The sequence below is a fragment of the Hemicordylus capensis genome, chromosome 6 (genome assembly GCF_027244095.1).
Source record: "Hemicordylus capensis ecotype Gifberg chromosome 6, rHemCap1.1.pri, whole genome shotgun sequence".
Taxonomy (NCBI): Eukaryota; Metazoa; Chordata; class Lepidosauria; order Squamata; family Cordylidae; genus Hemicordylus; species Hemicordylus capensis.
The window spans coordinates 15487688-15503950 of NC_069662.1; the positions used below are offsets into that span (position 1 = coordinate 15487688).

The 16263-nt window shown below is 44.2% G+C and overlaps 1 protein-coding gene across 1 annotated transcript in view; it reads left to right on the forward strand.

Moving 5' to 3' along the window:
* The window catches only part of LOC128330664 (uncharacterized), a 43082-nt gene extending 36946 nt beyond the window's left edge, over window positions 1-6136 (forward strand). Inside the window, 1 exon segment of the mRNA XM_053263831.1 lies at window positions 1141-6136. Within this exon segment, the coding sequence (XP_053119806.1) occupies window positions 1141-3791 (2651 nt within the window). The 3' untranslated portion in view covers window positions 3792-6136.
* The last annotated feature ends 10127 nt before the right edge of the window (window positions 6137-16263 follow it).

The window sequence follows — 16263 nt, forward strand, 5'->3', positions numbered from 1 at the left end:
CTACAAGCAGTTAGGAGTGTTTTGCCAGATAGTGCCCCATACAGGCTTTTACCCAGACCAGATTTTCTCAGCTTTGGAGATGGAGATGGATATATCAGAGGAGCTTTCAGCCTACTTACTTCACTTCCTTTTAGATGAATTAGCTCAATGAGACTATATTTATTTTTAATTGATAAGTAATATTTATCAGAGTAGCACAATGCAAAAAGAACTCTTAAGGAATATATAATCTCCATTACATTTTTATTATAACATTAACTCTCTAGAAATTAAAGATGTTTGCTGGAGTGGTTCTTAAGAATACCAGCTTGATTTAATTAAAAAATGAAAGCATCTCGCTCTCATGGTTGTGAAAGACAGCTGAGATATGTCTCCATGCCTTTGTCCTTTTCATCCCCATATCTTGGGGATATAACTTAAAAGTTCCAAATTATTTGGAAACTGTATTGCAGGAGATGAAAAATGGTTCCAAAGCCAAGCAATATCTCTCTATCTATATTATTAATTAACATAATTATTTTGATTACAGAATCTAAGTTACCTAGTTGCAAACTTTTCCTCTCTTTTGCATGATGGGCATAGTTTTGGTTATTGTACATCTCAAAAGAGACACAAGTCCGGGTCCTCTGATCCTTTATCCTTCATTCTGCAATCTAGTAGGGAGAGTCAATAAAATGCATCTTTTCTATAATGGAGGGTTCTAGACCAGTGTTACTTGGTGAAACTGTCATTTGGCCAATCCCACTTGTTGATCTGCCATAGAAGAACCAAATTGCTGCTCTTAGTCATTACAGGTGCCCCAACATGGCAGGCATATTTCATAATAAATAAAGTGCAATACATAGTGTGGCTATTCTGAAAGTGCAGGAGCATGGGTGATGGAAGAAGCAAGAGGCAGAGTCTTGAGTAGCTAGTTAAAAAAGAAGAAAAGCTCAGAGAGCCTGATGAGCATTGCTCCCTGTAACAGGGATTTCCAGATGTTGTTGACTACAACTCCTATAATTCTCAGCCCAATTCCATTGCAGCTGGGCGTGCTGGGAGTTACAGGGAATACAGCTGATGAGGTCCACAGTGAACCTGGTGGTACTACTCTGAAACCAGTGCTGCTGCTGCTACTACTGTTTTTGTCTCTTTCTACAGAAAGAAGTCAAGCATTGAAGAATTTTCTCTCCAAATTAAAGTTACAGAAGCAAAAAGATAAAGGACTTTCCCTGAAAGAAGTTCTGGAAATAAGTTCAGGAAGCCTAAAGGAATGCACCCTTCATACATTAGGAGACTTGCCTTTGCAATTTCTGAGGAGGGTCTTTGCTTTGAATATAACAGCCAGGGACACAGCTCTTGAGCAGGCAACGCTGGATGGCCAAGGAAGAAAAATAAAAGGGAAGGAAAAGATGATTGATGAGGGAATTGTTTTTACTAACGAGTTGGCTGAGAGAATTTCTGTGAACCCCCTTGACGTCCTTTGTGCTGTTCTGCTTTGTTCAGATAGTTGCCTCCAACAGGGGATCTTCTCCAAAATGTCCATGTGCCAGTTTGCTCTGCCTTTGCTTCTGCCTCCCTTGGAGACTCCCAAGTGCACTCTGATGCTCTGGGCCATGAGAGACATTGTGAAAAGATGGAGGCCCCATTCCCTGGCTGAAAGCAGAGGTTTTAGAGAAGAGAGCCTGGTGATGACCTCCATGCCCACCATTTCCTTTGTGCGGATGGGGAACTTGGGACTTTCCAAGTCCAAACTCCTCAATTTGTTTCTCAGTCCCTCCCAACATCACCACAATTTCTTCATCCACCAAGACATGGAGAGTGGGAACGTCCCTCGAGAAATTGCTGATGGGCTGGTAGAGATGGCCTGGTACTTCCCTAGAGGGCAGAAGAGCTCAGATCTTTTCCCTGAGCCACTTGCAGTTGCAAACCTCCGTGGGGATGTTGAACACCACTGGGTGCAGTTTAGCTTCTTAATAGAGGCCTCCTCTGCTGTATTTATATTTGCTAAAACCATTGGGAAGAGAGAATATATCCACTTGTCGTCATTGAAAGCATTCTCAACTCAGTGCTACTTTATCTTAGACTGTGATGACAGACAACTAAACGAAAGTTTAGATGTCTTAAAGAAATTGATTCCAGGGTTTCATTTCAACGAATCACACATTCTATCAAAAGCTGCCATGAAAAATGAAGCAGAATTTGTGGGAAAGCTACAGACTACTGTTGGAAGGTTATTCAGTGCTGAGACCCATCCCAGGAGAGTGAGTGTAGAAGAGATGGCTGCTACGGCCCATAAGGTTACAATCCAGGTGGATGAAAACAGCAAAGAATGTCAGAATGCCCTCCAATGTGCTCAAAAAATTACACAGGGCATAAAAGATGTAGCACTTTATAAGAAAGATATGTTGAAACTCCAGGGCAACCTCTGGAAAAGCCTGACAAAAGTGGAGAAAGAATTGTGTAGAATGAAAAGACAAGGAGACACACTTTCAGAAAAGTACAAATCAGAACTGAATGGAAGATTATTGGAACTGCGTAAACAGCAGGATGAGTGTAACCTCTCCCCTGGTTTAGTTGATTTCATTGATGCAATAAAACATTTGAGTTGCACAGAGAAACAATACTTCTTAAAATGGATGAGGTTAATCCTGAATCAGATCACTAGGGGGAATCTTTCTAGATTACGGGCGGAGTACAAAGAAAAATCCAAGACTTTACGAGATGATCACACGAAGATGTTGGAGGCAGACAGACAGATATCTTCCTGTTCTTTGGAGGTTGAGCACTTCATGCGTAAATTGGGTCAGACGTATGAGGCTGAATGCTCAAGGCTTAAAGAGGGCAAATTAGCGGAAACTCAAAGGCAGTTTGCCTGTTTCCCAAGCATTGCAGCTAACCTTTTGCTGGAAGGGTTTCCTCTAGAGCTGATTGATGGAGATGCTTACAGTATCCCCCTGCAGTGGATAACTGATGTTCTGACTGAACTCCATAACCAGCTTGGAGGTCGATCCAAAATGGTGGTGATCACTGTGCTGGGGGTGCAGAGCACTGGGAAGTCCACCCTCCTCAACACCATGTTTGGCCTGCAGTTTGCTGTCAGCAGTGGCCAAAGTACACGAGGCGCCTTCATGACGCTTCTTAATGTCGGTGAAACCATGACTCAGGAGCTTGGCTGTGATTTCATCCTGGTGATAGACACTGAAGGACTGAAAGTCCCTGAATTCACCACATTGGAAGAAAGCTATCAACCTGACAATGAGTTGGCCACTCTAGTGATTGGGCTGAGTGACATCACAATAGTGAACATGGCCATGGAGAATGAAATTAAGGACCTCTTGCAAATTGTGACCCATGCCTTCCTCAGGATGGAGATGGTTGGGCAAAAACCCAACTGCCACTTTGTTCATCAGAACGTCAGTGATGTCTCTGCTCATGACAAAAGCATGAGGGACAGGAAACGCCTTTTGGAACAGCTCAATGCAATGACTCAGGCTGCAGCAAAAAGGGAAAACATGGACAGAGATATCAAGTTTTCAGACATCATGGACTATGACCCAGAATTGCACAACTGGTATATCCCAGGTCTGTGGCATGGAGTCCCACCCATGGCTCCAGTCAACAGGGGCTACAGTGAAAAGGTCTTTGAGTTAAAGAAGTACTTATTTGAATGCATAAGGTACCGCTCATATAAAAGGACGCCCAAGAACATTCCAGATTTTATTGAGTGGGTGAAGAGCCTGTGGAATGCTGTGGAACATGAAAATTTTCTCTTCAGCTTCTGAAACAGCCTCATAGCAGAAAGCCTATAACCTTTAAATGCACTGAATGGTACTGAAGTTTCTACAGATAGATGCATGTTTGATTATCGGAGGAGGAAACTGTGATAAGGAATGTTTCCCTTGCTGAGATTCATTAGGGTTTATTGAAACATGAGTTTCAAAAAACAACAACAAAACAACCCTGTCATGTGGAGAAAAACTGATTTTGATTAGTTTGGAGCAATACTTTGGAGCAGCAATTGTGCATCTTGTTTAAAAAAAAAAAGTACAGAGAAGATTTTGTTAAAGAGTGTCAAGGGTCTGAAGCATGAACTTTCAGATATGTGTACACCCAAACAGGAATAGCATTGTGTAAGTACAACTGTGGCTGATATTCAGACTGGTGCTATGACCAGATCTTAGTATTAATGCTTCTGATTACTGGAAGTTTGTTTTTAAAGAGTTCCATCATGACTTTGCGAGAGACTACAATACTAAACCGGCAGATTTTGCATATAAATGGAACATATAAGAAAGAACAGGCACTGGAAGAGAGACACAGTATGAAGTTAGCAGCATAACCATGACAGAGCCTGTCTTAAAGAACAGTAAACAGAAGAGGTTTCAATCAAAATGTGGCATTCATGAATCATGTACCAATGTTAACAAATAAGTGATTTCTCTGTGAAAATCTCAGGTGCCACATGCAACTGTCAAACATAACATAGCCCCACGTGTTATGGCAGAGTTGTATGTCAAAGCTAGTGAAACAAGTGTTTATTATGATAAACGGAAAATGTCTTACTGCAAAGTAATGCTAACATATTACTGCCAAAGTACACATTTCCAATTCTCTTGAACCATTTAAAGCTGCTCTGCCAGAAGTGGATGAGGAAAATGAAGCTGCTGACATTGGTGCTTTGGGGACTTGGCAGAGAGTGAACGTGGACCTTCCTCTTCCAAGGGCAAGGTCACGGCTGGCCTGTACACGAGACAGACTGAGGTGGTCACCTAGGGCAGGGGTTCCCAACCTCTGGTACTCCAGATGTTGCTTGCTGAACAACAACTCCCATCATCCCCAGCCACAATAAATGGTAGCTGGGGATGATGGGAGTTGTAGTCAAATTTTTATTACAGCCAATAACCAGCTTCATATAGTGAATAATCATTATATAATAACAGCAACGATAGTAACAGTAATATCAGCAAAGCAAGGAATTGTGCATACAGAATTAGTTCAGCAACATCTTGAGCACCCACAGGTTGGGAACCCCTTCTTCAGGGCACCAAAACTTGAGGGGTTTGCCCCACCCGCTCCAGTGAAGAGCCATAGTGACTCCCAGTGGTGGCTGGAGTGTGTGTGTGTGTGTAAGCAGATTATACCTTTAAAAATCTGTAAAAATGTCCCACCTCTGCTGCCCCCCTGTGCCACTGTCCTGCTCTGTGTGGAGTCCACCCCATTATGTGCTCTGCCTCTCAGCTGGCCGAAGCGCATGTATGGTGGCAAATCTCTGGTTTATTTTTAAATCGTTAAATTGTTTTTAGTTTTTTGTAATGCTATTGTAAACCGCCCAGAGACGGTTTGGGGCAGTGTACAAATTTATTTATCTATCTTTCTATTTATCTATTTATTTAATAGATAGATAGATAGAATGAATAAATTTGAGGAGCCAGCCCAGTAAAAGAAAAACCTTGCTGGACTGATGCCTCAAATGCTCGCCATGTGGTGGGTTGGACTCTGAGTGGAGCTTAGCAGTGGCATGAGGGGGTGCATCAGCAGTGGCAGGACACCCTATGACATTTAATTTTAAAGGGGTCGTCTGCTTCTTCAGTGCCCCAGCCAGCATCAAGCCACCAAGTATGACTTTGGCATCCTGTGCATATCCAGTTACACTTATATTCTGTATGGTAGGAAAAGGTTTATTTGCATCCAGGACCCAGGTTTTCTTCTCTCGTTCTATGTCTGGATGTTTTGAATTCTGCTGCGTTTTCAAGCAGCTAGTTTTGTGTGTTTGTATATGTTCAGCTCGTCTGGCTCCCTTCATAAGAATGTGGATGTCCATCCTCTTCCCTCTTTTCTCTCTCTGTCCTTAACTCCAGAGTTATCTGCTCTTTTATGATATTATAAACTGCTGTTGTAAACTGGAATCTTAAAGGAGCTTGTGGCGATCACACTCAAAACAGACTTCTTTGGACAATATCCCACATTCTTCTTCCTCTTTTTCTAAGCTAATGCTTTCTGTCTATTGGTGTTAAGAGTTAAATTTGTCAACAATGGCCATTAGGAGTGGCAAAAATCTATGTATTGGTGGATTGATATATTTTTCACAAGTTGTCCCCATTTTTTGGAAACACTTGCCCAAAAAAAGTAATAAAAGGATGGTCAGAAGATATCAGGTTACCATCTCATTGTATTATTTACCATGTAATACAGTGGCTTACCATTAAAACTGTTAATCAGCAGAATTAATTGAGCAATAATCTATATATTTAATTCCCTTATGGCTGACCACATAGGGAACTGCGTCTGGAAGCCTTGGGAGGGAGTGGCAGCAAGGGCGGCAGGCGGGAATCGACAGACTTGGGGGAACGGAGGAAGAAAGGAGGAAAGGCAGAGTTGGGGGGGGGAGGAGGAAATGGAGGAGGCGGTGGCGGTAGAGCCATGCCGCCGAGAGCAGCCCAGCTAGGCGGGAGGCGGAGCCACGCCTGGCCGGGAAGGAAAGTGTTGCCGGCAGCCGGGGACAAAAGAGAGCAGCCCGGCAACGGCCGAGGTGGGGAGGTGGCAGCGGTGGGGGAGGTGGCAGCAGCGGAGGAAACGGAGGCAGCAGAAGGCGGGAGGGAGGGCAGGAGAGACTGGGGCAGAAGGCGGGGGAGGGGGAACCGCCAGCCCCAAAGAGCACACAGATGCTCTGTGAGGGCTCAGCTAGTTTGATTTATAATTTGATTTGCCCTCAAGTCAACTCGGAAAAATAGATTAAAATGACAAAAATCTAATAAAATTAAAGCTATCAACAAAGCAATTGAACAGCCATAATTAATTGCCTAATCATCTGAATTCTGCTTCCAAATGTCCCCAATGAGGGAGGCTTTATAAACATTATAAAAAGGTATGCTTTGGTGAGATACATCCGTTCCTTAGCTCTGGAGCTACTACCGAAATGCATGTGCTCCTTGCTGCAGTCATTTCTGACCTCTTTCAAGGATCTAGTGATATAATATGGAGCACAGAAAAGGTCTTGAAGATATGCCAGTCCTCATCTTTGAAGGTTAACAGCATGATCTTGAATTAGGTCTGGAAGCTGATTGGAAGACCGCTTGCAAGTGCTGCAAATTCGCTAATATGTCCTCCCACCTCCCCAGTATTCAAGGTGGGCAGTAAACCTTTTGGCTGAATGGCAGGCCTGGCCCTTCCATGAGGAGAGACAGGTGGAAGGAGGGGAGTGCCACCTCCCTGCCATGGCAGATGCCCCACTTCTCCTCTCTCCCCCACCTCTTTTCTCCCCTTTATGTGGCCCTACAGCACTGGCATGGTGTGTAAGGTATTGCTGTGGTTTCTTCTCGTAGGTAAGGATGGGAGTGGGGTGTGCCACCATGGGGGAGGGAAGAGTAGTCAGTGGCAAGCTCTGATGGGGGAAGAGCAGTGAGTGGGTCCTTATTGCATCAGGTTTGTGGCAGTGGGGACTTGGATTTAGAGGTGTGCAGAAATCTGGAAAACCCGGTTCAGCTTGAATTGAACAGGGCTTGAGCCAAACCGGGTCCGGCTCAGTTTTGTGCACACTTGAACTGGACCCTGTTTGCTTTGAACCAAGCTTGGTTTGAGTGGGCTCGAAGCTTTACTATTAAAGGGGAATCAGGTAAGGATTCTCCTTTACTAGTAGAGAGCAAGGGGGGGAGCAGGGGGCTTTGCTAAAACTAGTTGAGGTGGGAGAAGAGTAATTTTTTACCTTAAAAGTGCCACCTCTGGCAGCAGCGTGGCAGCTGCGGGAGTCGCAGTGTTGCCAGAACCTGAGGGGGTATACTCATGAGTCAAATGGACCGTAACCCAAAATTTGGCTTACAGAGGGTGGTAAATGTGTGGTCACGCAAATGGCCTCTGTGCATGCGTGGAAGCCATTTGGTGGACCCCCACGCACACACAGAGGCCTGAACTGGCCCTACCTGCTCTGGTGGGGATGGAGGGGGAGCTGCCACCCACGCCCGTCACAGCTGCTGCCAGTGGCGGCACTTTTAAGGCAAGAATTTACTCTCCTCCTGCCCCAACTAGTTTGAGCGAAGCCCCCTGCTCCCCCTTTCCTGGTGAAGGGGAATCCCTACCAGATTCCCCTTTTAACAGTAAGTTCTGAGCTTGCTTGAACCAGGCCCAGTTAGGTTCCATCCGAACCCTTTGAGTGGAGCCGGCTTGCACACCCCTACTTAGATTAGCCTTGTTTGCAGTAGGTGAAACTTCTGAGTCATCTTCAGTAGCAGTCCCATGTACAACTTTCTGTAGGCTCTCTGAGCACTGCGGGGAGGACAAAGAAGCACCTTCTGGGTCATCTCGGAGACAGCACATCACCCCTTTGTTGATAAAACTACATTGGCTGCCAAAAGGTTTCCAGGCAAAATACAAAGTGCTGCTTATAACCTATATAGTCCTAAACGGCTTAGACCCTGGGTAGTTAAGAGAACGGCGTCTTCATTATGAGCCCCACCGCCCATTGAGGTCGTCTGGAGAGGTCCGTCTCCATTTGTCACCAGCTCGGCTGATGGCCACACAGGGACGGGCCTTCTCGGTTGCTGCCCCGAGACTGTGGAATGCGCTCCCTACCGAAGTACGATCCTCCCCATCTCTGACAATTTTGAAAAAGTATTTGAAAACCCACCTCTTCACCAAAGCTTTTTCAGCTCTTTAAAATTTTTTGGTTTTAATCTGTGGTTGATTTTTAAATTGTTAAATTGTCTTAGGTTATTTGTATGTGCTTTAAACTTGTTTTATGCTATTGTTAACCGCCCAGAGACGAAAGTTTGGGGCGGTGTACAAATCGGATGGATGGATAGATAGATAGATAGATAAAGTAATTAAATGGGTTGCAGGTGGCTGCTGCCCAGACTCTTATGATGATGGAGGAAGGAGTCTCCTCCTCCACCGCCACCCTCATAAAGTGCCTACTTTGCCTATGCATCAATTCGCCCCTGTTCCCAGGCACACAATGCATGCTGTCCCTGGGCTATGCTAGTTCTTATATACCTTATTTAATATTTTGGGGTTCATGAAGAGAAAACTGTCCCTGGCATGGTGTGGAGTAAACAGAAGCTATAATTTTTCTTTTAAAGATAAACAAGTAATTTTACTTTGTGACCTGGGAGCCATGACCAAGAAGCCCCTGTCCTGTGCGCACAACATTCAAGCCTCTCTTATTGCCGGCATATGGAGCAGAATCCCCTCTGGCGATCTTGCCAGGCGGGGAAAAGCCTTTGGGAGCAAGCGGTCCTTCAGATATCTAGGGCCCAAGCCATTAAGGGCTTTAAAGGTTAAAACCAGCACTTTGAATTTGACTTGGATACAAATGGGCAGCCAACGTAGCTCTGTCAGAGTGGGCACGTTACATCCATTTAATTTCCTGTGGACCTCAGGTTTAAGAACCTCTGGGTTAGTCACACCAGCCCAGGGTGAGGAAGCCTGAGGCTCCAATGTGTGAGATCTGTAGTGGTGTCCTCAAATGAAAAACAAGGACAGGTGAACTAGGGATGTGCACAAAAATGGCTGGCTCAGTTTGGTTCGAAGCCAAACCGGCCTCGAACCCAACTGGGCCAGTTTGGTCCAGCACCCCCTCGAATTCCCCCTGGTTTGGTTTGGTTCAGGGGGTTTGCGGACCCAAAATAAAAATGTTTGTTTGGATTTTTTTTTTTTTACCTTGTACTCCTCTCGGGTGAGTTCCGGGCCATGCAGAAGCCATGTGCGCAGGCGCACAGCCCCCAATATGGCCCCTGAGTTGAAGGCTGAACTGTGGCTGAAGAGTGCCCTAACAGGTCCAGGGGGTTGTTTAGAAGGCCAGCAGGGGGAGGGGGAACCTCTGTGGACCCCCTGCCGCCTCCAGGAACTGCCCTGAGGGGAGTACAAGGTAATTTTTAATAATGATGATGATTAATAAAGGCTGTGGCAGAAGAAGACCAAAATAGTCCCAGTAGTAATTGGCGCCCTAGGTGCAATTCCAAAACAACTTGAAGAGCACCTCAACACCATAGGGGCCACAGAAATCACCATCAGCCAATTACAAAAAGCAACTTTACTGGGAACAGCCTATATTTTGCGACGCTATCTATAACAACAACAACAACAACATATTGATAATAAAATCCAGCCATCCCAGGTCCTTGGGAAGAACTCGATGTCTGGAGAAAACAAACCAGTCAATAACACCTGTTTGACTGTGTGAACAACAATAAATTATTATTATTATTATTATTATTTTATTTTGGTCAGCTAACCCCCGAACTTCTGGGGAGGTTTGGTCTGGTCCAGGTCTGGACTGAGCCGGGGGGGGGAGGGTTGGTTCAGAGTTCGAACTGTCAAACCCCCGAACCCAAATCACGAACCCCCGAACCTGTTTGCACATCCCTAAGGTGAGCCTGCCTTTCAGTTATCTATCAGTCCATGTGTCCCTGGAATGTTCTCTGTAAAGCCGATGTCTCCATCCCTCTCAGACATCCATGCTGAAAATAGGTGCTCCCTCATTCCCTTGTTCATCCGCAAAGACCAAATACCAAGAAGCTGGAGAAGAAGATCTCTACAGTGAAGAACTTAGATGGAATGATCGAGCTAATGAAATGCTGCTGGAATGATGGCAAGGCTCAGAGACCACCCTTCCAAGGTAAATGTGACACATGGAGGCAGAACTAGCCTCAACCAGGGCTTAATACTCTTTAAAGGTGCTTAGGGTTCAGGCACAACTGGCAGCTGGATCATCTGATCCAGAAGTCCTTTCCTATAACCCCAGAACCATAGGGATGGACTGACTCCATGGCTTGCCATTAAAATACAGATTTTGTGACCCTAATGAACCCTGTTTTGAATTAATTAATTATTTTAGGCCTTCTTTTCTAGCCATCCTTAGGCTTTCATGGCTGGCAAGAATTCGGGATTTATTTATTTGCAGATTTATAAACCGCCCAGTTTTATGCATGAATGGGAGTTCACGGGGGCAGAACAGGAGTTGAAACCCATAAAGGGTCAAACTGTGTGTGTGTGTGTGTGTGTGTGTGTGTGGTTTCAACAAAACCAAAACTGAACTTACCCACCCTGGTTCAAAGCTGGTTCGAATTCTAACCAAACAGGCCAAACTGGTTTTTGTCCACATCCCTAATTCCAAGCAAGCCAAATAAGTACAGTTTGAAATTATGATGATGCTGTGAGTTTTGGCCATTTGGAGCTGCAGTCAGAATGTGCTCCAAGTGAACTGAGCACTATGGGATATAGTCCTTGATAGAAAAGGCATAACGGACATAAGCAATTAATAGGGCTGTTCTCACAATCCACATTAAGGTAGGAGGGAGCCTTATTCTTACAGCTACCACTGGCCCCATTCACCAATCGGTTCACATGCTGGCAAGAAGCAGAATGGCCTCTTTCCTTGCTGGAGTGAGGAAAGAGGGTATTTTGCTTCTTATCAGTGTGTGAGCCAACTGGCAAGAGTGTGGCCGGAGGTTGCAAGTACACCCTGTACCAGTGACACTGGAACCCGCTCATTGTACCAACTGCAGGGAGACTAAAAGCCTTGTGTGCAGCTATCAGTATTTAGAGATAAGAAGTGGTAAGCAATAACATAGCAAAGAAAGAGATGGGAAGAAGAAAAGAGGTGGAGGAGATGGGAGGCAGAGATCAGTGAGGTGAGGAAAGAAAAACAGATGGGGTGGCAGAGAAGCGAGTAGAAACGGAGAATATTAGTGAGTAGTAGTAGTTTGTAGTGGTAGTAATACTAATATTTATCTATTTATCTATTTAACATTTTTATACTGCCCAAAACTTACGTCTCTGGGTGGTTTACAAAGATTAAAAAGTAAAACATTAATTAAAAATGAAAACAAAATATTTAAAAGCAAGAAATTTAAAACACAATTTAAAATTTAAAACAATATTCTAAAAACAACATTAAAACAATCAAAACAATGTCAGTTAAAAGCCTGGGTGAGTAGATGTGTCTTTAAAGACTTTTTAAAAATTGTCAGAGATGGGGAGGCTCTTATTTCACTAGGAAGTGCATTCCAAAGCCTCGGGGCAGCAACGGAGAAGGCTCGACCCTGGGTAGCCACCAGACGAGCTGGTGGCAAATGCAGACGGACCTCTCCTGGTGATCTCAATGGGTGGTGGGGTTCATAACGAAGAAGACGTTCTCTTAAATACCCAGGGCCCAAGCTGTTTAGGGCTTTATAGGTTATGACCAACACCTTGTATTTTGCCCAGAAACATATCGGCAGCCAGTGTAACTCCTTCAATACAGGAGTAATATGGTCTCTCCTAGATGACCCAGAGACCAGCCTGGCTGCCGCATTCTGGACCAACTGTAGTTTCCGGACTACATACAAGGGCAGCCCCACATAGAGTGCATTGCAGTAATCCAGTCTGGAGTAGTGAAGAATGGGGTGGGGGGGACAAGGTGACAGTGTGAGGTAGAGAGAGACCAGCGGTGGTGTAGAGAACAGAGAAGGTGCAGTGAAATGGAGAGAGGCAAAGAACAGGCCACAGAGATGGAGGTTTAGCAGGGCCTGGACTTCAAAGCACTGGTCAGATCAAGTAACTTTCAGCCCCTTATCACTCATCAGATTAGCCAGGGGAAAGCACAGTAATGGAACCATTCCCACAGCCAACTCTGAACAGCCCATTAAGTGCTGTAGTTTTCCTCACAGAACTGAAAGTGAAAACCAACCATTCAGCTTTGAGTGAGCGCCCCCAAATAATCTGTTTTCCATGTCTCATAACAGAAACCCGAGGAAAAGATTCCAGTGAGCTCCTGAATGTTCTCAGTGCCTTCCTATGAATCTGCCCAATAGCCAGTGTTAAGGCACATTCGTGAGTCTGCTCAAATTCAGCTCAACATATATATCCAAATTCAGCTCTTGGTTAAAAAGAAAATTCCTTTGTGGGGCAGAGTTGGCTTCAAAACAGATGTTTATCTAGAACAAAAAGCTAAAGATCAGATAAAAGTTGCTAAAAGATCTCTGAGCAGACAGTTGGTTTGAGTTCCATGTTATATCAAGGCAGGCAGATGCTTTGAGAGTTTTCAATCGGCCAGAAGCACTGAGTGCTTTCACTTCCAACAACAAGAGAGCTCCGGAAAAGTGAACAGCCAACATGAACACTGACTGGTTAACAAACGGAGAGGAAATAAATTCCAACCCCTCCTTACCAGAACTGTGTGGATTTCCTGTATGGGAAATCCACACAGTTCTGATAAGAAGGGGTTGAACTTCATTTCCTCTCAGTTTGTTAACCAGTCAGTGTTCAAGTTGGCTGATCATGTTTCCGGAGCTCTCTTGTTGTTTGAAGTGAAAGAGGGCCCACCCAGTGCTTCTAGCCGATTGAAAAGGGAACAGAAGGTAGGTGCCATTCTTTCAAATCTGAGACACACAGTATGTGTACATTGCATTGTTATGTATTCAGTGCACACTGAATCCAAGGAATAATCCTGTGCTCATGACCACACAGTCAATGTCTGTTCCTGTTGCCATTTTTAAAATGATCTGGTGCTTAGATGACATCGTATTTTAGACTCCTTGGAAGGGTACATTTCTTTAAGAGAGGAGTTTCTCCCCCTTTCCACTCCCCCTTCTTTAAAAAAAAAAAAGGATTAGAACGTAAGAGCATTAGAACAGCCCTGCTGGATCAGGCCCAAGGAGGCCCATCTAGTCCAGCATCCTGTTTCACACAGTGCTCTACCAGATGCCTCTGAGACGCCCACAGGCAGGAGTTGAGAGCATGCCCTCTCTCCTGCTATCACTCCCTTGCAACTGCTATTCAGAGGCATCTTGCCTCTGAGGCTAGAGGTGGCCAATAGCCCTCCGACTACCAAGTCCAGCTCATCGGGTAAGCAGCCGATGCGCTGCATCAGGGCATCACTCGCTGGAGGGTGTCTAAGCAAGGTCTTCCTGGTGCCATGGTGTTGATTGGGTTATCTATTATGTTAAGTGGCACAGGAGGGAGTAGTAAGAACAACAATAGGAACAGATAGCGTGTAAAGGGGTCTCAAAGATAACTTAATTGCCAGGGAGTTGGTCCTTATTTGTTTTTAAACTGTAAAAGTTTTTTTAAAACACACACAGAGAGTAAAATAAATAAAAGCAGCTTAGATTAAAAAACAACCAACTATTAATGCCGGAGAAGATGCTTGTTGAATGTTGCTAGCATTTTCCGACAGATTGGGAAAGAGTAAAAATAAAGAATGAGAATGTGTACCTTTAAGAGGAAAAAGAAAGCCAGAAGTAACTCAGATGTGCAGCAAGAGGAGTCTCAAAGTTTAGTGGATGGATTGAGGGGAGCTTGGAGGGAGCTTATATTACAGTCATGTTGGCTAAAGTCACTTATGGTATCTAGTGCTATTTGGAGGGGATTTGTGATCGTTGCTTTTCAAGGAAGTGCCAAATTTAAGGTGAGCTCCTTTACTCTCCTCTAGATAGAGCTGAAATAACTACTGCTGTGTTGCCAACTTCATTAGCTTTACATTGGGATGCCCGTGGAAATTGTCTAAAGATAAACTGAGGCTGCAATCCTAAACACGCTTACTAGAGTAAGGCTCATTGAGTTCAGTGGAACTTACTTCTGAGTAAACATGCTTAGGGTTGCACTGTGAATGATTTGTGCATTTCCTCCTTTTAATATTAAGCATGTTAGTGTAATTTAGATTGAAAGAGGCTGTGCCTTCTGCCAAAAGATTGTCATTTGGATACTTCTGTTTTCATGGAAGGTGTTAATGCACCTCATCATAATCACATTCATTTGCAATGCATCAAGTATTTTTAATTAATATAAATCTGCCTTCCTGTCAGGCTTGCACAAGAGGCTAAACATATATTCTTAATATTACTTGCCAAATGGCCCTTTTAATGTGATGGCTGCTGGGATCCAATATGTTCTGCACACATTGGAATCAAACATCCACTGTTGTGTGTCAAAATTGCTATTAGGTTCAGATTTCTCAAAGTACAGAATTCCTGATGATGTGGATGGGGCTCGTTCCTGGGTCCACTTAACCAATCAGTCAGACACAAGGATTGGGATTTATTAATTGAGGCTTTATTGCTCTGCAGTCAGCAATAGGTAATTAATAGGCTCATGCTCTCAAACCGATTACAGTTTGGTTACAAGTGCATCTTACATTTATACAGACAATCTAAATGGTGCTGACACCCTAGACACAGTATATGTGGCAATAAAATGGTAGTCTTAAGTATCTAGTACGCATGCGAATGATTCATTGTTCATCTGGTGATTACTCCTTATTTGGTTAAATCCTGTTTTCTTACAGTGGGGAAGCTTAGCTGTCTTAGCAAGTTTCATAGATACAATTTAGCTGGAGAGAGATAATGACGTTAATCATGAGAGCAGTGATGTCCCTGAGTTTGGGTTAGGTTACTTTAAGTTAAAATGAGCTTTTCTAGGCAAAATGCAGTTTCTTTGGTTTTCTGAACACATCACTGAGAACCTTTTAATTTAAACATTCAGAGTTTTGTTCCCCACCTCCTTTCTCTGTGTGGAAATAACTCCAAAGGAGAACCCACGGTCAGGAGTCAATTACTCCTAGAGTAGTGTGAATGATAGAGTTTCTGCAGCTCTGTGTGTGTGTGTTGTGTGTGTGTGTGTGTGTGTGTGTGTGAGAGAGAGAGAGAGAGAGAGAGAGAGAGTCTTTTGATCCACTCAGTTAGTCCTATTTGTAATTCAGGAAAGAAAGAAAAAGGTTTGGGGCTTTGCTTCAGAAAGAAATTCAGTGGGCGTGCTAAGTGGAAGCTGGAAGGCAAAGAGTTAACCCATCAAAACCAGCAAGAATTGATCTGGAAACCTTACAGTCTGCTGAGATGAATGCAGGAAATCCAAACTATTGTTCCTCTATGTTTGTAGACCAATAAGGTGATCTGCAGAGCTAATCTGCTGGGGGGCGGGGAAGGCCTAAACCCCCTCCTTGTTTTCTTAATTGGGACTGAGAGGGTCATGGGCAGCCCCTCCCTGGCTTGTTGAAAGGAACAGCTCCCCCCTTCCCATCTGAAAAGTTGTGCAAGCCCTGCAAAGTTTGCTTCTGGACTGAAGGAATCGCTCTTCCTCCTTCTCCCCCCACCACCTGCATTGCCTCTAGATTGGCAAGCTTAAGACACCCAGAGGCGTATCTAGGGAAAATAGCGCCTAGGGCAAGCACTGAAATTGTGCCCCCTGTCCAAACATCTGACACCCATCTTTCAGATAACTTTACCATAATATCAGCTCAAAAATACAAGTCAAGCTCGTTAATCTTTTAATATTTCAAAAACTATTTAGCAGTTGACATAGCCAGACCAAAAA